The 17,562-nt window shown below is 48.0% G+C and overlaps 9 protein-coding genes across 9 annotated transcripts; 5 read left to right on the forward strand and 4 right to left on the reverse strand.

Annotated features, from left to right (window-relative positions):
- The first annotated feature begins 128 nt into the window (after positions 1–128).
- Positions 129–1,861, forward strand: ASPWEDRAFT_138087 (cystathionine beta-lyase STR3). The gene is made up of 3 exons (XM_040829370.1): positions 129–549; positions 616–1,659; positions 1,715–1,861. Exons 1-3 carry the CDS (start codon positions 331–333, stop codon positions 1,775–1,777), a joined length of 1,326 nt encoding a protein of 441 aa, XP_040686891.1. The 5' UTR covers positions 129–330; the 3' UTR covers positions 1,778–1,861.
- A 531-nt stretch (positions 1,862–2,392) lies between these two features.
- On the forward strand, positions 2,393–3,332 carry ASPWEDRAFT_114854 (uncharacterized protein; the record flags this gene model as incomplete). Its single annotated transcript, XM_040828528.1, has 2 exons — positions 2,393–2,538; positions 2,600–3,332. 2 exons carry the CDS (start codon positions 2,393–2,395, stop codon positions 3,330–3,332), a joined length of 879 nt encoding a protein of 292 aa, XP_040686892.1.
- Positions 3,333–3,946: 614 nt separating this feature from the next.
- On the forward strand, positions 3,947–4,430 carry ASPWEDRAFT_744360 (uncharacterized protein). Its single transcript, XM_040839468.1, has 2 exons — positions 3,947–4,091; positions 4,144–4,430. Exons 1-2 carry the CDS (start codon positions 4,010–4,012, stop codon positions 4,344–4,346), a joined length of 285 nt encoding a protein of 94 aa, XP_040686893.1. The 5' UTR covers positions 3,947–4,009; the 3' UTR covers positions 4,347–4,430.
- ASPWEDRAFT_61355 (uncharacterized protein) lies at positions 3,952–5,799 on the forward strand (the record flags this gene model as incomplete). The annotated part of the gene is made up of 5 exons (XM_040838571.1): positions 3,952–4,091; positions 4,144–4,444; positions 4,477–4,727; positions 4,911–5,269; positions 5,347–5,799. The coding sequence occupies exons 2-5, from the start codon at positions 4,347–4,349 to the stop codon at positions 5,797–5,799; spliced, it is 1,161 nt and encodes a 386-aa protein (XP_040686894.1). The 5' UTR covers positions 3,952–4,091; positions 4,144–4,346.
- Positions 5,800–6,589: 790 nt separating this feature from the next.
- Positions 6,590–7,146, reverse strand: ASPWEDRAFT_30319 (uncharacterized protein; the record flags this gene model as incomplete). Its single annotated transcript, XM_040833385.1, has 3 exons — positions 6,590–6,882; positions 6,986–7,001; positions 7,096–7,146. 3 exons carry the CDS (start codon positions 7,144–7,146, stop codon positions 6,590–6,592), a joined length of 360 nt encoding a protein of 119 aa, XP_040686895.1.
- Positions 7,147–8,340: 1,194 nt separating this feature from the next.
- Positions 8,341–8,871, reverse strand: ASPWEDRAFT_30320 (uncharacterized protein; the record flags this gene model as incomplete). The annotated part of the gene is made up of 2 exons (XM_040833386.1): positions 8,341–8,620; positions 8,780–8,871. The coding sequence occupies 2 exons, from the start codon at positions 8,869–8,871 to the stop codon at positions 8,341–8,343; spliced, it is 372 nt and encodes a 123-aa protein (XP_040686896.1).
- A 795-nt stretch (positions 8,872–9,666) lies between these two features.
- ASPWEDRAFT_43295 (uncharacterized protein) lies at positions 9,667–12,141 on the reverse strand. Its single transcript, XM_040835996.1, has 7 exons — positions 11,773–12,141; positions 11,465–11,715; positions 11,295–11,415; positions 11,181–11,244; positions 10,947–11,134; positions 10,803–10,901; positions 9,667–10,746 (listed from the first exon to the last, which is right to left on the reverse strand). The coding sequence occupies exons 1-7, from the start codon at positions 11,928–11,930 to the stop codon at positions 9,798–9,800; spliced, it is 1,830 nt and encodes a 609-aa protein (XP_040686897.1). The 5' UTR covers positions 11,931–12,141; the 3' UTR covers positions 9,667–9,797.
- A 507-nt stretch (positions 12,142–12,648) lies between these two features.
- ASPWEDRAFT_43297 (putative cysteine synthase B) lies at positions 12,649–14,793 on the reverse strand. Its single transcript, XM_040835997.1, has 3 exons — positions 14,217–14,793; positions 13,339–14,168; positions 12,649–13,281 (listed from the first exon to the last, which is right to left on the reverse strand). Exons 1-3 carry the CDS (start codon positions 14,407–14,409, stop codon positions 12,736–12,738), a joined length of 1,569 nt encoding a protein of 522 aa, XP_040686898.1. The 5' UTR covers positions 14,410–14,793; the 3' UTR covers positions 12,649–12,735.
- Positions 14,794–14,853: 60 nt separating this feature from the next.
- Positions 14,854–17,538, forward strand: ASPWEDRAFT_615253 (putative MFS drug transporter). Its single transcript, XM_040838581.1, has 7 exons — positions 14,854–15,437; positions 15,495–15,628; positions 15,694–16,487; positions 16,553–16,742; positions 16,796–16,861; positions 16,916–16,969; positions 17,023–17,538. Exons 1-7 carry the CDS (start codon positions 15,297–15,299, stop codon positions 17,339–17,341), a joined length of 1,698 nt encoding a protein of 565 aa, XP_040686899.1. The 5' UTR covers positions 14,854–15,296; the 3' UTR covers positions 17,342–17,538.
- Positions 17,539–17,562: the final 24 nt, after the last annotated feature.

Genomic DNA, 17,562 nt, shown 5'->3' on the forward strand with positions numbered 1-17,562 from the left:
TGGTGTGATTGCTGCTTATCCCAAAATGGCCTAGTGCATGACGAAATTCGCCCAGCGGGCCGGTCGGCCAATGACAGCGCGGGATTTGCATCGGCGACGATCCAGTCATTCGCATTCTTCGAGTGACTCTTTTTCTGGGGATCCAAAGTTGTTTCTTCCTCTTTATTTTCCCATCTCCTTCTTCCTATCCCAAACTCTCTGCATTGACTCGACTGAATTGCCATCGCGAGTCTTTCCGCGTTCTTCCTTTGACTTTGTCGTTATCCTCCCCATCCTTCCTCTCTCTTCTTTCCCGCCTCCCGCATCCCCTTGCCGACCCACCCCGCAGCGATGTCGGCCTCAGGTTCAGAATTGCCCACCGCTGGTTCTTCAGCAGCTCCCAATGCTTTGAAGAAGGCATTCCCTCATGTTGACGTCGAGGGTCACGATCTCCCTCCTTCCCCTACTCCTTCTAGCCCGCGTACGGGCAAGCGCTATGCCATTGCTACTGAGCTTGTATACACCGACTCCAATGACCAGTACAACGCGAGCAGTGTCCCGATCTACCAGGTATGAGTTGCATATATGATGTTAGTTTCATTAAGAGTTCCATTTGGCTAATATATGTCGATACAGAGTGCCACATTTAAGCAAACTTCCGGTGGTGGAGGTGGAGAGTATGACTACACTCGCTCTGGTAACCCGACCAGAACGCATCTCGAGCGACACCTAGCCAAGGTTATGTCCGCTCAGCGTGCTCTGGTTGTGTCCTCTGGCATGGCTGCTTTGGACGTTATTACACGATTGCTTCGTCCTGGTGATGAGGTGGTGACTGGTGATGACCTGTACGGCGGTACCAACCGTCTCCTCAAATACCTGTCGACCAACGGTGGCATTATTGTGCACCACGTTGATACCACGCAGCCAGAGAAGGTGGTTGAGGTGCTGAGCCCGAAGACGGCGATGGTTTTGCTCGAAACCCCCACGAACCCGCTCATCAAGATCGTCGACATCCCGCGCATCGCCGCGTCGGCACACGAAGCCAACCCCAACTGTCTTGTGGCTGTTGACAACACCATGATGTCTCCCCTTCTGCTGAACCCGCTTGAGCTGGGTTCGGACATCGTCTACGAGAGTGGTACCAAGTACTTGTCGGGTCACCACGACCTTATGGCGGGTGTCATTGCCGTCAACGACTTGGCTCTCGGAGAGCGGCTGTTCTTCCCCATCAATGCCTCTGGATGTGGACTGTCGCCCTTTGACTCGTGGCTGTTGATGCGTGGTGTGAAGACACTCAAGGTCCGGATGGACCAGCAGCAGAGCAACGCACAGCGCATTGCTGAGTTCCTCGAGTCGCACGGCTTCAAGGTGCGGTACCCCGGACTGCGGTCACACCCGCAGTACGATCTCCACCACTCCATGGCGCGGGGTTCCGGAGCTGTCTTGTCGTTTGAGACTGGCAATGTGGAAGTCAGTGAGCGCATTGTTGAGAGCGCCAAGCTGTGGGCGATCAGTGTCAGCTTCGGCTGTGTGAACAGTTTGATCAGTATGCCCTGCCGCATGAGCCATGCCAGTATCGACGCAAAGACCCGACAGGAGCGGGCGATGCCTGAAGATATTATCCGACTGTGCGTGGGTATTGAGGATGTGGACGATCTGATTGACGACTTGCGACGAGCGGTAAGTTCTTCTCTATCTGATTAATTGGTTGACGTGATTCTAATTCTTTGTATAGCTCGTCCAGGCTGGCGCTGTCAATGTGACATTGGATGGCATTGAGGCGAACACCTCTGTGTAATGATCTGATGTCGGTTTTTGTAGTCGCCACAAGGCGACTCATGTCTTTTTTTTTTTTTTTTTTTTTTGTTCATATATCATCCACGGCGTTTGGGGAGTCAAAATTTAGCACGATCATGAGCAGTAGTAAAAGCATACCATGTATCCTCATCATCTATATCTATATCTATATCTATTATCTATCTTGGTATATCTCCATCTCCACCCCCGGAATCTCCATCGGGGCTAAGGCCGGCATCGGAGCGACTTCCGATCCGGGGCGTTCTCGTCAGCCCAAGATTCGGCATCGCTTCGATCGGCTCTGCGTTTGCCCTCGCGGCTTTTTCTTTTCCCTCGTTCCTGATGAGCAATCGATCTCGATGATGTTGTAGCTTCTTTTTTTTCCTTTTCTTCTTTTGTGTAATATCTATCTTTCTCTGTATCTTGTTGCCATATCTCCATCCCGTACTACCCCCATCCCGTCTTCCGCGGGTGTTTATCTTGTTATCAATCGTTATTAACGGAGTCGCGTTCATTCGTGGGATTCCGGCCTTTGCTTTTTTTCCTCTTTTCTCTCGTCGCCTGTCGACTTTAGATTATGTCTCGCGATGCTGTTTCTCAGTGTGCACCTCTCGCCATGTCCACAATCTCTGAACGCCCCTTGTCGCCAACGGCAGCAACGCCATGGAACACCAAGAACCTGGGGATGCGCCTTGGTGTAGATACTGCCAGTGCTGCCGCGGCCGGAGCTTTAACGTGTCCGGTCATCACGGTCATTGATCGGTAGGATTTGACTGTGTTGAAAAGAAAACAATCCGGAAGATACTGACTGTGTTTGCTTTAGAGCTATCATCGAGAAAGCCGCCAAGGGACTCCCTATCGGCCAGACTATTTCGTCCTGCTTTGGTTCGATGCTGCGAAAACCCAGCGGATTCTTCCTGAGCACACCTTTTCTCCTGATTTACACCTTGTACACCTCGACCTATTTGACCGCCAATGTCATCGATACTGTTACCTCGACGTTGCGGAATCAGTCCTTTTCCACCATCTTCCCAGGCACGGCGAAATTTATCACGACGACGGCGGTGAATATGGGTATTTGCGTATACAAAGATGCCAGATTTGCTCGGATATTCGGGGCACCACCACCGCCATCATCGACACCGAGAAGCGCGCCGCCCCCTGTCAAGAAGGTCCCCAATGTTTCATATGGCCTCTTCTGTCTCCGCGACAGCATCACCATTTTTGCATCGTTTAATATTCCAGCGTTGATTGCGCCCTCGATACCCGATTACGTTGCCTCCACACCCGGCATGAAAGCCGCGATTGCTCAATTCTCGTGTCCCGCGCTGATGCAATTCGCCAGCACACCAATGCACCTGCTGGGGCTGGATCTATACAATCGCCAACCGGCGGGTGGACTAGGGTGGCAAGAACGGTTATTGCGTATTCGACGCGATTACGTCCCTAGTTGCTTTGCGCGAATGGGCAAGATTGTTCCTGCGTATGGTGTTGGTGGTGTTGCTAATGTGCGGATGAGAACGGCTCTGATGGAACGATTGGAGCAGAGCTCGTGATTGTCCCATTACCATTTACATTACCTCTTGCAGCGCTTTATTTTTTCTCGTTTATTTTTTATTGTAATTTCTTTTTTTCGACTGACTATTTACTAATCCTGGACATGACTCCCCTCACGGTTCCCCTGACTATCATCAGGCATGGATTTGGATATGGATTCGTTTGGCATATAAGACTTGAGTATATTTGCTGTTTAGCTGAGATAGACATTATGATTTGGGCTCGCCTTGTTTTGTTTTGTGTATACATTGGATCTGGCGATTTGTTTTTGTCATTTACTTACTACTCGTGTATTGGGTATCTGGTCATGTTGGCGTTGGTGGATGGATATATCTGCTCTGTCCGTGATTTGGACTCTTACTATTTGGGTTAGGATGGTATTCGGTAGATAGATAGATTAAGTTGTCTTGTACGTAGACTAGATTAGACGTATTCGATACTGTTCATTCAATAGAGATCTGGGTTTCGCTACCTCCAACAACTACGCAGCACATGAACATAAACATGTATAACTAACAGGATTTGTCTAGAATGACATGGGGATAGTTGATACCACGTGACATGTGATCATATACAGCATCCTCAGGCTGGCCTCCAGAGCTCGAGAGAACATCTACGGCCATTTTTTCGTTTATGGGATTTCTTCCCCTCTTGATCTCCATTATTCCCAAGTGCCATGTTCTCTATCCTCAGAACCTTCAGAGCAATACAAATACACCGCCATCAACCAGTAGCCAAACTATCCATTTCATGTCGAGGTGATTGTGACCAAACGCCAATACATGGGAATTGTTCTAACAATTCCACCAGGCAAGCCAATCAACCGTGAAGACCTATTCACATATACAAATGGTCACTTCCTCATCAACGAGAAACACCAGCTCGAGCGGCGCTATGTGAAATTTGACATTGATGCCCTTTGCGACGCAGCCAGCAGCAGCAGTAGCGATGGCGCATCATCTCGAATAACAAGTATCGAAAAGATGGAAGGAGGATTCAGCAAAGCTCTTTAAATGACAAGGGAAGATGGGAGGGAGGTCATTGCGAAGATTCCCTTTCGGATTGCCGGGCCGGCGTGTTTGACGACTGGGTCTGAGGTTGGTGGAATATCGTATGCACTCTTTCTCCCTCTATATGGTCCAGATTATTGATGTGGGATTTAGTGAAAAAACACACAAATATTCCAGTCCCGCGAGTCCTTTCATGGTCTTCGGATGAAACGAATCCTGTTGGTGCCGAATACATTATCACGGAGAAAGCTGCAGGGGTTCCATTGTTCCAGCGATGGGGGGAGATGAGTGACTTCAAGAGACTGGAACTCATAAAGAATTTGACGCAGCTGGAGGCTCAGTTCTCTGCTATTTCGTTTCCTGCGTATGGCGGGCTACTCTTCGGTCAGCTACAGACAACTCAAAATATCAAACCCTCGACGAGAGTATCGATCCATCAAACTCATTTTGTATTGGGCCATCCTGTAATCGCTCTTTTAAGGCTGATCTAGCACCCAAATCCGACATTGGTCAAGGGCCTTGTAAGTTTTCGGAGTCTTAGTTTACCTAAGCTAATCCACTCGACAGGGAGCACAATATCAAATCTTGGGATAGCTATTGCTGAGCGAGAATTATCTCGAATTTCAAACAAGCATTTCGATGGACGGGCAATGTTCCATCAAGGAGGCGTTGAAGAACAAAGCCAGCTTCTAAAATCTACCATGGACCTCATGCACACATTGGACTCGAACCCAATAGTCACACGGTCTGCCCGACCCACACTGTGGCATACGGATCTCCATATGGGAAATATCTTTGCTTCGCCCGAGGAGAGCTCGCGGATAGTTTCCCTGATTGATTTCCAGTCTGTGTCGGTGTTTCCGTTCTTTCTTCAAGCCCAATGGCCCGTATTTCTGAAACCCCGGCAGAATTTTGTGAAAGGACTCGTACAGCCAAAGCTTCCTGATGGCTTTGAGGAACTCGATGAATAAGGCAAGGCTCTTGCTCGACTAGAGTGTCTCAGGCAAAGTTAGCCAAGGCATACGAAGTTTCAACCTACCTTGAAGACAGACCTGCGCACAATGCCATGAAACTGCCTCGTGTCTTCCGAGAGCTTCTTATTCGCTGTGGAGAGGTTTCCGAAGTTGGAATCGTCCCGCTTCGAGAATGCTTGATAGAAATCTCTCAGAACTGGTCGGATCTGGGCTTTACTGGGCAATGCCCCTTTTCATTCCGAGAAGAAGAAATCAATTCACACCAACGCCAGTTTGCTGAATACGAAGCCTGGAATGAGGCCCAGCATCTTGCGCAAGAATGTCTGGATACTGACGCTGAAGGATGGGTGGCTCCAGAACTAGATATCAAGGAAAAGCAAAGGCAGAATAAAGAACTGCTGTCCATGTACATTGAACGGATGGCTGGAGAGAAATCACCAGAGGAGGCGAGAGAGATGTGGCCATTTGCGGACCAAGTATGAGCGTTAAGATTTTGCTCGGTTTTGTATATACGAGTAGATATTGTACAATTGATATTTTGATATTTTGATATGTTGATATTTTGTATGGATAGATTAATAACTTGGATAACGATCTGGAACTTCAACTTCCCTGATAATCTAGCTACTGGTGATTCTATCGCTTTAGATACATGAAGCTTTTGACACTAGTAATAAGTGACCCCTACTCCTATACAAACAACCTGATATTTAACACTCCTGTGCCATCATGTATAAGACTATGATGGAATGATGAGAGGCGTAGATTCCAGAGAGCCACCGATCAGGGCAGCTATGGCTATTATATAGACATCGCCCAACAAAGACAAAGTAATAAAGAATCAGTGCAGATGACAAAGAGAAGGCTTCAATAGGTCTGTAGGGGCAAGTCCAGTAGCAGATGGCAGACCTCCATTGCAGACCAATCACGTTCACAATCAGCTGGTTTATCATCTTGCAGACTGCAGATGGCAATCGAACTGGCTTGGCTGTTCATTTTATGCCGAATTCGTTGGTCAGTGATGAATGGGACCACTGATAGGTGTATTGATGTCATTTTGAGCACTTTAAGTCTTCAGTCAGCGACAGCTATCTATATGGTGCTGTAAAAAAGGACAAGAGAGTGAATATAAGGAATGGAAGCTTACTTCTCGACCATCAAAATGGTATCATGGCATTTCGGTGAGACACATATTATCATCATAATAGAGGATTTATCAGCGCTCTTGCTAAGTATCCTGCGCAGCTAGTGCGAGTACTATCAGCCCCAGCGTCAGCATATGATAGTCCTTGAAGATGTGACCCTTGTATACGTAGGGCAGGTTATTGACGACCCTAGTTTGGACTCCAATATCGGTAGCGAAAATCTGTGGTGTTGTTGTTCGACATGATGGTTGCTTTTCATCGTAAAAAATTCCGTTTGTTGTAAAAGATCCTGCTTAATGAGTATCGTTTGTTCGTAGGTTGAGATGAACCCGAACTTCGTCCCCCCATGCTTCATGTACCAATCCACTTGGCCTGTGTAGAAAGAGTACTTCAGGTAATCGATATACTTGGGGTCACATTCTGCCTAATAAACATAATTTGTTCATAATGTTGGGAGAACATGTGGTATCTGATGATGTTTGTCAGTATACTCTTGTTCATATTCAGGTGTTTAGTCACATACCGTTTCTTGTATATGCCTTTTTTATGGTAGTCAATGATATATATCATTATTTCCATTGCCATTTGAGTGAGTTGGGATCATGAGTTCTTGAGGAGTCGGAATGGCTTTACCTCGACGATTGCAAGGACATTACCAGTGCCTGTCTCGTAGACATCCGTCATTGATGGCACTGAGCTGAGCATAACCAAACAGAAACACAAGCCTCTTTTTAAGGAGCTCCCACCCAAGTTTACTCTTGCGGCACCTTGTGATAGCTGAGAGCAATGCCATCAGGGCAGAGTTCACACCAATCCAGCTCGGGGACAAGTGCAAGCATGGTGTCAAACCGGTCGTTCGATTGTAGACAGATATGACGCTGAGTGACATGTAAACCCTATGTCGAGCCATACGCGGGGAGGGAACGTCTTTGGTCGCAGACCAGTCCCATGTTATGAGAAACTGTCCCCTTTGGATCTCTGATGTAGAAATCCCCGATCGATTGTAGTGTGTGTTTGGTGAGATAAAATCTGGGTATGTCTTGTGATTCTTCACATTCGTGTCTCGATGAATCCCGGCCTTGAAGTCAACCCATTGGAAGGGAAGTTCAAGTGGGATCAACTGCGAAGTATCTCTGGCTTGGTGATATCAGGAACATTTCACCGCGATCTTGTGATATCATGATTCGACTAGAAGGTAGTTAGCCTCAAGAAGCAGTAAAAGCATGGTATGTTAGAACACTTATTGGTCGTTCAAGGCCAGGACTTTTCGGACATGTCCACACGACGCCGTTGAATCTCTGCTTCGTCTTCCCATGGTATTGAAGTGGAAGCGAGCATAAAATCTCGGGGGTGCTTCGAGTCTCTCTAGATGGTGTGCATGATTGTCCTTTCGATACCGCTCAGACAGAGACCTGGTTCCTGTATCTAAAATGCTGAATATCGACCGAAGACATTGACATCGCTGGTGGATCTGACGCCATCTTCATTGCCTACGCAAGAACCTGCTCGTTCAGCTTCAAGGCAGGGAATGTATGTCAGTATTAAATTGACCAACAAAACAGTAGATGAGAGATGAACTGCACATACCCAAATGCTAAATTTATTCTCCGCGAACTTTGATAGGATTATATGCTCAGCATAGAGTTTTTATCCATATTTGGGAGACCAGCAAGTGACTATCAAATGTTAACTGCAATTCTAAGACGGAGGCGTGATACTCACTACTTGTACTCCAATCCATCCGGGTATACAGCAAGCCATTGTATAACTATCCATGTTTATATCTCATGTCGTATTTGGGAGATAGCTTCGGCCCTTTGTATGCTTTTGAAGGCTTCCCGAGATATCTGGCTAGCTGACCTGGGAAAGATTAGCATTTCAACGAGCTCCAGAATTCAAGATAACAAATACCCAGGCATTTATCTCTGGCGATGTAGGCCGTATGTCTGCATTTTTAGTGTGCAGATCCAGGCTTGTATGAAACAAGCTTCTTGTAATCTGCCCATCTGGTATTTGGGTGCTGACAGAATTGGATAGCATCGTTTTGAAATGTTGATGCAGACTATCCACTCCGGTCTTCAGGTACTCTGCATATCCCGTACCGGGCTTTGCGAATGTGAGATATATCTCGTCCCTGTCCTGTGATACTAACAGGCGACTGAAAGGTGATGCACATTAGTAGACTCGCTTGGATGAATAGAGAACTGCACTTACATGCCGTATATAGGTACGTATATGTAACTCGGTTTTCCTCGGCATCAAATGGTGCTGAAAGAGTCAGAACCAGATTTAATCATGAGTGAGATCAGTTACATACTGTCCATCGTTGTATCTGAAGACTTCGCTCTCTGCATCGCAGGGATCCTTGGGGGTGAAACCCGAGGCAGAGCCGTTCACCCATGTGGCCATTGCACCATGCTGATAAACCTGCAAGGTTATGGATACGAGGTATAGATGCGACTGTAAAATTCCATATTAGCAAGAGGTTCAAGATAATTTCGTACGCATTGATCGCGTGGTTCTGAACGTAGGACGGGTTGTCTGGTGGAACACATACGTATACTATACTATCTGTACACGAGAGATTAGTATTCTGTGTCTCAAAAAAGGAGTGAGAAGGAAACATACATAGTTGTATATAAAAGATGAATCATATATACGACAAGGAGAGGAGCCCAAAACTCCAACTCTGCCCTTCCCTGAATCCATGAGAACAGCAATTATTTATCTGTGAAATTTTCAAATGAGGGAACAGATTGCATCAGTCTTTCGTCTTCGACGATCAGTTGGGCATCATCTTATTATCTGCAGGTTTCCGGGTTCTGTTAGTTTCATGCAGTGTGATGATCCTATGTAGTACAGGTCATCTCTGCTGATTGCTGCGTCTATGAGGAGAGTCTTTGGGATTGTCATGTGGCTTTTTGATCAGCATCCTGCGTATGCTGTGTGACGAGAGATGGTGGTCAGCTTTGGTTGGGGATTGAGGATTTATGGATGGTTGCATTGGTGAATCTGGCTATTCCTATTCTTGAGTCAAGCATGGTGAATCAATCAGATGAAATGATGACAGATTATTGAATTACAGTACCTTTGTAATAGGTGGAGACTACTGCACAAATCTATGTCAAGCAAACTGCATTAGCCCAAGCCATGTTGACTGGGATGAATCAACCTCGCAGGTAAAATGTACATGAGAAGAGACCTGGTATTTTGAGACATCTAGTCCCGAAGAAAGAAACAATTCCCGCGGTATCCCCCTTTACTCCGTAGATCAAGCCAAATTCATTACCAACTAGGACGGTGAGCTTCGTCTCGTAAACAGGCCAGAGAAATACTTACGAAAACGATTCGGTGTGCAGATACACATCCTCGACATTTCCTTTTAGAACGTCGCGTTGCGCCTCTGCTGCAGCATTCCGCGTATCATGCAGCATAGACGAAGGACCGCAAACGAAAACGCCAACGTGCTTGCCCGTCTCCCCGTTTGTCGCTGACGCAATGATCTGGGGCAGATTGGGCCGGAATTTGTTGTGGACGCTAACGCTGGTAATGTCGGGCTTGGGCAGTTCCTTGCTGCCATCGTTGGCTGGGTCTGAAGTGGTTTGGTTGGATGACTCGGCCTGCGACGTGATGTGAACCGACACTGATACCTCCTTGGCTGCATCGTAGGTTGAGATCATCGCTTCAATGGCTTCGATATACCACTCTGCCACTGCGGTGTTCCGGGTGGCAAAAATAACATGGATGTGCTGTCGTTGGGCCCCGCTGTCGACATTCTGTTTGTCTACTGGGAACTGACGGAGCCTAAGGGCCTCCTCGATAATGGCCAGCGAGAACCCGCCTCCCGAGCCACCAGAGATGACAAGGATTTTATCAAACTCGGCCAGAGCTGTAGGTGTCATTCCACCATAAGGCCCCTCTAACACGACCTTCTTCGATGCACCCGGGCTTTTGGCTGCTATTTTGGCTAGACGTCCTGTGATGCCACGTCTTGGCTTGATGTAGAATACAATTTCAGATGCCTTGCCGACCTTATCGGGGTCGTAGGAGAGTGAGCAAATCGTGAACGGATGGGCGGTTAAGGAGTGCAGGCCTAGTGTGAAAAAGCGGACAAAGATGTGCTGACCCGGACGCCACGAAATGATGGTGGGGATCTTGACCCGGACGAAGCCGCAGGGGAGGAGGTCGATCGAAGCATAATGCACGCCGTGGAGAAGGTAGGTACGGATCTGAGCCGCGAAGAGGGAGAGCAGGTAGACGGTACCCGTTGCGACGAAGTAATCCCTGTTTATCTATTAGCAAACGCATCGATTGGCAGTCAGATGATACCTGTAACATACCAGGAAGAGAGACGGAAGTCGCAATGGAAGAAAAAGAAAATAAGAAAAAGCAAAGCAGCCAGGAAGTGCGTTGCTTTGAAGAATTCATAAAAGCGGTTCCTATATCGGTTAGATTTTCCACCAAACCTGCATCAGATATCGTACCGAATAGATGGCAATGACATAAAAGTCAAATAGGCCTGGGGAATAATGGCTGCAACTCCAGTCCAGTAAACGACACTTGTGTTCCACTCCTCGACCATGTCTCCCTTGTTGATATGATAGATGATAAAGGGGAAGGTGTGGATCAAAGCCAGAACAAACATGGCATAGCTGGTCCAGTGGTGGAAAACCTATCACGTTTAGCTTCTATATTTGCGTCGAAGACGGTAACCCTACCTGCAGTTTCTCATGCGGAACTCCAGTCAATGCTGAAATCAGATTGGCTTTGGCTCCTAGGGCCCTGTTTCAATGTCAGCATTGCTGTTATTGATTAGTCTGAAGGATACTAACATCACAAATGGCAACAAAGCCAAAGCCATCCATCCTGTTCTGGTTGCAATGGGTGGACTGCTTCCATAAGAGACGCCCTGGTCAGTAGGCCAATAATAGGGCTTAGGGCCAAGTATCATGGCTTTCAATAATCAGCAACTTGTTTCTATCCTATCTTGAAGGGAACAAACCGAAAAAGAAAACCGTTCCAACGACCCCCAACAGAATCACACCCAGCGAAGGGGACCAGTACCGCAGCGCAGGCATACGGAATCCCTTGTAGGCCAGATACCGCATCGTAGCCGTCGCCTTTCTCCAGGCACCGCTTTTCTTGAGACTAACCGGGGCATATTTGGAGAGAAAATGCGCAATGGCAAACACTCCGACAGTCGCGCAGAGGAAGTAGATGGTATTGAGGGCATACACATGATCCGATTCATACCTAGATATAGATATTATTAGCACCGTATTCAATATCAAGTCTATGAGAGATAAGTACCAATATCTCCAGTGGTAGTTGCGGTAGGCGCATTGCTCCGAAGTAAATTTGCTGCAACTATCAGCTCTGGACGAGTGAAGCATCACCGGCTGATCGAGCCATGGCAGACCGACAGTCTTTTCAGACATGGCCATGTCCATGCTGCTGCCACTGTCCATGTTCATCATCCTGGGCAATCTTGACACGCGACAGACAGCCCCTATTGGGAAGAGAGACTGACTCGACGATCCTCTGCCAGATACCTGTCTGGCTTGAACGTGATGATCGTCAACCTGTCAAGCTGATTTAGCTCTGGGATGGAAAGGGAGAAGAGAAGAGCAGGGAGAAGAAGCGAGAGGAAGAGAAGAAGAGGACATGATTTCTGCTGGATGCAACCGTGAGTGAATGCTGTATCATCCTCTGCCCCCGTCGAGTAACGCAGCCTGTATTGAGTGTATCCAAACCGGTAACCGTACGGTTTGGCATGGATTCGGTATTGCAGGGCTGTGATTGGCTGGTATCCCTGTACTCCAGTGCCTCAAATAGGAATAGCGGCTGTTAAATGCTCACAATTGAGCACATTTCTGTGTCTCAAGTGGGTCCACGTGCATATAAGCTTTATTTCTTCCTTTTTTTTCGCTTTTCCAAGGGGATTTTTTCATCCTGTGAGGTTTTGATTATTTGATATGAACTCGCGATGGACAGACCGTTTAATATCAGATGAGCAGATTTGCGTGGGATTGGCCTGCTTGGACCTCCTCGTGGACGGTGGACGGTGGGCCATAGCATCATATCTCCCTCAAGCGCAGGGCATCGTCATCCCACTCATCTACGGCTCGCAGCACGAGGCATTCCACGCGGTTCGGAGATTTATGCGCATGTATTGACAGCTGGCTATGGCGGGTGATAATCAAATAACATTAAATCCAAAACTAATCCATATCGTAAATATCGTAACAGACATCTTCATCCAAGGTATCTAATCTAGTTCGTTTGTTCCACGGAAATTGGTGATACAGAAATAGTAGCCGGATATGGCATATCAGACTTGACAGTGTCCACACCTCCATCGCCCCAGAGACCGTGATCTCTCAGTGCCTGGTATCCCCCTCGCAGACTATCGGCCTCGATGCCCTTGGCTCGTAGCACGCTGGTGGCCACGCGGGCTGTGTCGCCATTATAGCAAATGACCAGTACATGGTGATTCTGTAGTTGCGAGATGGCATTATCTTTTGCGAAAATGGACTCCAGTTCCAACCACTGCGCTTCCAACACGCTAGGATCGGAAAAGGGCTTGGGGGTATGTGAGTCGACGCTGTGGAGGGGAATATTCACCGATTGTGGGAGATGCCAGGTGGCAAAGTCGGTTGCAGTTCGCAGGTCCAGGACGCAACATTGGGGGCGGAGGACAATATCATTCAGGAGACTTTGAGAGAGGAGCTTAGGAGGCTCGTAGAAGTGGGTAAAGAGGACGACAGGACTTCTTTCCCAGCTCTCGTCATATCGGTGGAGGTCGACTTTAGTCAGTCTCTGTTGATGGACAGATTAACAAGTGCAATTAGATTGAGCATTGGGGGTAAGACGTACCTCGTTGTGGATGGGATGGAACTTTTCCGGCGCCACCTTTTGGAAGTATTCACTAATGTACTGGTATGGCAAGTCACAGCAGAGGAAAACGCAGTGAATCGATCCATCCGGTCCAGCAAGCTCTGATAGAGTCCCCGCCGTCTTACGACCTTTTAGCATCTGGAACAACCCTTGCAAGTTGAATCCAGATGAAGGACCACAGACCAATCCCTCACGGCACAGGTCAAGAGACAGTGTGAACGAGTCTGGCGAATTGACCTCTTCAATCGCGTCCACGGCCGCCTTCCACGGAAACTCGACGGGGCGCATGAGAGCAAAGGAGCGTGGTCCCGGTACACGATCGCCAGGCGCCGTGCAGACACCTAGCCGTAGCACCGACGGTTTCACATCCTTGAAATATGTTCCCAATCCAGTCATGGTCCCCGAGGTTCCCATTCCGGCGCACAGCACGTTAATCTCAGGGAGCTGTTTGAAGATCTGCGGGCCTGTCCAACGGATATGTGATTGCCAGTTATCATCATTCTCGTACTGGTTGGGATTGAGAATGTCATCAGACTGCATGGCCATCCTGCGGGCATTCTGAATGCCACCCCGCTCGTCAAAGGGTTCTGGCTGTGACGGTCCACCGAATAGGGAGATGTCGAGGCCAAAGAACTGCATGAGACGCAGTTTGGCTTCGCTGGTCTTGTTGCTCAGGTAGGCTCTGGTGTCTTCGATCCCATGAATGGCTCGGGCAATCATGGCCATCGAGATGACCGTCGAGCCTGAGCTATATTCGATGATGGTTTTGGTCTTGTCCGGCACGACACTTTTTTCAAGCATGTTCATGGCTACTAGGGTTAGTCTGGCAGTGTAGTATTGTATCCTCAAATGCATACCTGGCATGGATTTCACATTGTTGGCCGGATGCATCGTCATCATCTTTGCGTAGATCCGGACGCCATCTTGGTGATAGGGATTCAAATGGATTGGGAGTTCCACGAGAGGAAGAGGAGGTTGAGAATCAGGGTCAAAGTACTTCTTGACCGCATCAGGTCCAAAATATACATTGCGTTCATTAAAGGTAGACATGTTGAAGATAGGAATAAAGAAGATGAAGAGTCCATCTGCCTGGAATCACGAGGGGAAGCCACCAAATTATAGCAACACCAACACCGAGCACAAAACCCCTCATTTCTGCCGTCAACAACAGACACAATTCTAGACCCACAGAAATCAAATTCGACAGTCAGAGAAATAAAACTTTGTATTCCTGCTTCAGGAAGTTCTTGCGCCTTGACAAGACCACTAATGTCTCGACGGCCGACGGATTGTCGTGACTGCCACTATGAATGGCACCTTGAGAGGACCAGATATCCTGGAACAAGACAAGATCTACAGACCCTGTATTCTCGTTTGGTGGTTCTTCTTCAGTTCCTACACGGGTATCCCCGATCGTCCGTGATGCTTCTTTCCTGCCAAGTCATTCAGCATCGTCAAGAGGAAAAGTTCCTCTCCCAAGGTCCCTGGTGACTCGCTTCTTCTCGTCTGTACAACATCGATATAAACATCCGCAGGTCCTCGGGCCAAGTCGACAAGAATATTGGCATTCGATAGCCTCAAAATACGAATCTGCTTTTGGCCCTAGTGAGGACCTTGATGAGTCTTTTTGAGCAGGTTTATTTCCCACAGATCATCGTCGTGCAGATCGCCCCCGCCAGACTACCCATGCTCGCCATCGCGTTCGGACCTGTCACCGAGACAGAATCATGTCACCTTCGCTTATATTCAATTCGGGTTTGGTTCTGGTTACTTGAAAAGTCATGGTAATAATGGAGAGTGGATCTGAGGAATCGGATGGTTCTGGCACACGGGCGGTTGGATGCGACGGTTTAAAGGCTCTGGCGTTGCTCGCCAGAGACTGAAATCAGCGCGTTCCCGCGACATTCAGTTGAGTTTCGGCTGAAAAAGAGAGCATCATGTCTCCTGTTGCTGTCAATGAGCTGGGGCAACCCAGCCCTTCGGCTTCATCGCCTTCTTCGGATAATGTGGAGGCAAACACAACAGGGCCTGTCTTCAACGAGCAAACCAACTATGTTCCCAAACGGACTATTATCACGGTAAGCGCGGCAAGAATATCTATTACATACTGCCTCTGGTTACTGACTGGCTGTGAGATTTTCCTGGCATGTTCGACCGTCGACTTTGTCGCGTTGATGGACCAGACGACCCTGGCCGCCAGTACGTCCATCATCGGCAATGCCCTGGGAGCCAGTGACCAAACATCGTGGATAGCCGGAGGTTATTTTGTGTGAGTTCTAATCGTCTATGGGTCTTCTTTTACCCGTCATTCTTATTAATATTAATATTGTGCAGTACTTCCACATGCTTCCAATTGCTCTACGGACGTCTGTCCGACATCTGGTCTCGAAAGCTCGTTCTCTTCGTTGGCCTCGCCATCTTCTTCTTCGGGTCCCTAGCTGCATCTCTCGCCCAAACCGTCACCCAGCTAATTGTCTTTCGAGCTTTCACTGGTGTAGGCGGTGGTGGTTTGATGACCGTGGCACAGATGATAGTCAGCGATGTAGTCCCGCTCCGTGAAAGAGGAAAATACCAAGGCATCCTCGGCGCCGTGGTAGCAATTGCTAACGGTGTCGGTCCTGTCGTCGGAGGAGCCCTATCTTCTATCTCAGAAGATTCCTGGCGATGGATCTTTCGGTTGAATCTTCCTCTCACTGCGCTGACGACTTTGTGCGTGTTCTTCTTCATGCCCTTGCGGAAAGTCACCGGAGACTGGAAGGTCAAGCTCAAGGCCATTGACTTCTTTGGAGCCGTTCTTGCTCTGGGTGGGACAGCTGTGCTTCTTCTGGGTTTGACCTGGGGTGGTGGCGAGTATTCTTGGAACTCAGCACATGTCATCGCAACCATTGTGGTTGGGTTCGCCATCTCAGTGTGCTTTGTTCTGTGGCAGTGGAAGGGGACTTCGACGCCTTTGGTGCCGATGCATATCTTCAAGTCACGCATTGTAAATGGCGCTAGTCTGACTATGTTCGTCAATGGATGGAACTTTCTCGTCCAGGTTTACTACATTCCTACCTTCTATCAATTGGTCTTTAACTATTCAACGGTTAAAGCTGGCGCAATGCTGCTGCCAATCACTTTAATGCAGAGTATGTCTTGCCTTTCCCTATTTCCTTTACATACACCTTTTGAACTCCTCGCTAACTTCTCAAAGCTGTAAGCAGTACCGTTTCCGGTCTCGTAGTCCACTGGGTCGGTCGATACCGAGAATGTATCCTATTCGGCTGGATGATCTGGGCCATCGGACTAGGTCTTTTCTCGACCCTCGATCGTGACTCGGGGATCGGGAAGCAAATTGGATATGGAATTCTGACCGGCGCCGGTGTTGGCAACACATTACAACCGTGAGTTTACATGTTCATCGACAGGCAAACATTGTTTCGCTCACAAATTCCAGTGCCTTGATAGCCGTCCAGGCCGGTGTCGAAAGACGAGATATGGCAGTCGTCACCTCCTTCCGCAAGTAAGCAGTCTACCAAACTCTCTGATATAAGCATCTCTAACATCTGAAACCCAGCTTCGTCAGAAACCTCGGCGGAACTCTCGGTCTCGCCATAGCCGGTACAATCATGTAAGCCCCATAGCCCTTAACAAGAACCATAACCGTATCTAACAGAAAGACAGTAACAACCTCCTCTCCACCTCCATCTCAACTCTCAACCTCTCCAGCGAAGACTCCCGCTCCCTCCTCTCCAGTCCAAGTAACTACCTCTCCAAACTCTCCGACGCCGAATCCGAACACGTCCGTTCTGTCCTAATCCCCGCATATAAAAAGGGGTTCATGATTATCTTCATCGTGGGGGCTGCGCTATCGGCAGTGGCGTTTGGATTGGCGTTTTGGCTAATGCCGCAAGTTACGTTGAAGAGGGCGGATGATGAGAAGTTGAAAGAGGAGGGGAAGAAGAGGGTTGAGGGGGAGTTGGTAGATGAGGAGAAGAGGTGATTCTTTTTTTTTTACCTTCTTTTTTAGACTTGAGGTATTATATAGAACCGTCTAGATGAGGCAAAAAGGTACTTTTGTCCATGCAATGTAGTAGTACTCTTAGGATTGAGGGTACATAGACAGTTGGGATCAAAAGTGGATTATCTGGTTGATGAACAGGTTAGAAGAATGTAATGTTTAATACACGCCAGGTGGTTTTTTACTTAATTGTAGTCCATTAT

The sequence above is a fragment of the Aspergillus wentii genome, assembly GCF_001890725.1.
Source record: "Aspergillus wentii DTO 134E9 unplaced genomic scaffold ASPWEscaffold_6, whole genome shotgun sequence".
NCBI lineage: Eukaryota > Fungi > Ascomycota > Eurotiomycetes > Eurotiales > Aspergillaceae > Aspergillus > Aspergillus wentii.

Bases quoted from the DNA above. Each gene is read 5' to 3' on its own strand.
- ASPWEDRAFT_138087 (XM_040829370.1), top strand. From the start codon at position 331: ATGTCGGCCTCAGGTTCAGAATTGCCCACCGCTGGTTCTTCAGCAGCT. The intron at 550-615 runs GTATGAGTTGCA...ATGTCGATACAG, and splicing joins GCAGTGTCCCGATCTACCAG to AGTGCCACATTTAAGCAAAC. The intron at 1,660-1,714 runs GTAAGTTCTTCT...TTCTTTGTATAG, and splicing joins TTGACGACTTGCGACGAGCG to CTCGTCCAGGCTGGCGCTGT.
- ASPWEDRAFT_744360 (XM_040839468.1), top strand. From the start codon at position 4,010: ATGTTCTCTATCCTCAGAACCTTCAGAGCAATACAAATACACCGCCAT. The intron at 4,092-4,143 runs GTGATTGTGACC...CAATTCCACCAG, and splicing joins ACTATCCATTTCATGTCGAG to GCAAGCCAATCAACCGTGAA.
- ASPWEDRAFT_43295 (XM_040835996.1), bottom strand. From the start codon at position 11,930: ATGGACAGTGGCAGCAGCATGGACATGGCCATGTCTGAAAAGACTGTC. The intron at 11,716-11,772 runs GTACTTATCTCT...ATCTATATCTAG, and splicing joins AACTACCACTGGAGATATTG to GTATGAATCGGATCATGTGT. The intron at 10,902-10,946 runs GTACGATATCTG...TAACCGATATAG, and splicing joins ATGTCATTGCCATCTATTCG to GAACCGCTTTTATGAATTCT.
- ASPWEDRAFT_43297 (XM_040835997.1), bottom strand. From the start codon at position 14,409: ATGTCTACCTTTAATGAACGCAATGTATATTTTGGACCTGATGCGGTC. The intron at 14,169-14,216 runs GTATGCATTTGA...TAACCCTAGTAG, and splicing joins CAATGTGAAATCCATGCCAG to CCATGAACATGCTTGAAAAA. The intron at 13,282-13,338 runs GTACGTCTTACC...GTCCATCAACAG, and splicing joins TCCATCCCATCCACAACGAG to AGACTGACTAAAGTCGACCT.
- ASPWEDRAFT_615253 (XM_040838581.1), top strand. From the start codon at position 15,297: ATGTCTCCTGTTGCTGTCAATGAGCTGGGGCAACCCAGCCCTTCGGCT. The intron at 15,438-15,494 runs GTAAGCGCGGCA...ACTGGCTGTGAG, and splicing joins CCAAACGGACTATTATCACG to ATTTTCCTGGCATGTTCGAC. The intron at 16,488-16,552 runs GTATGTCTTGCC...AACTTCTCAAAG, and splicing joins GCCAATCACTTTAATGCAGA to CTGTAAGCAGTACCGTTTCC.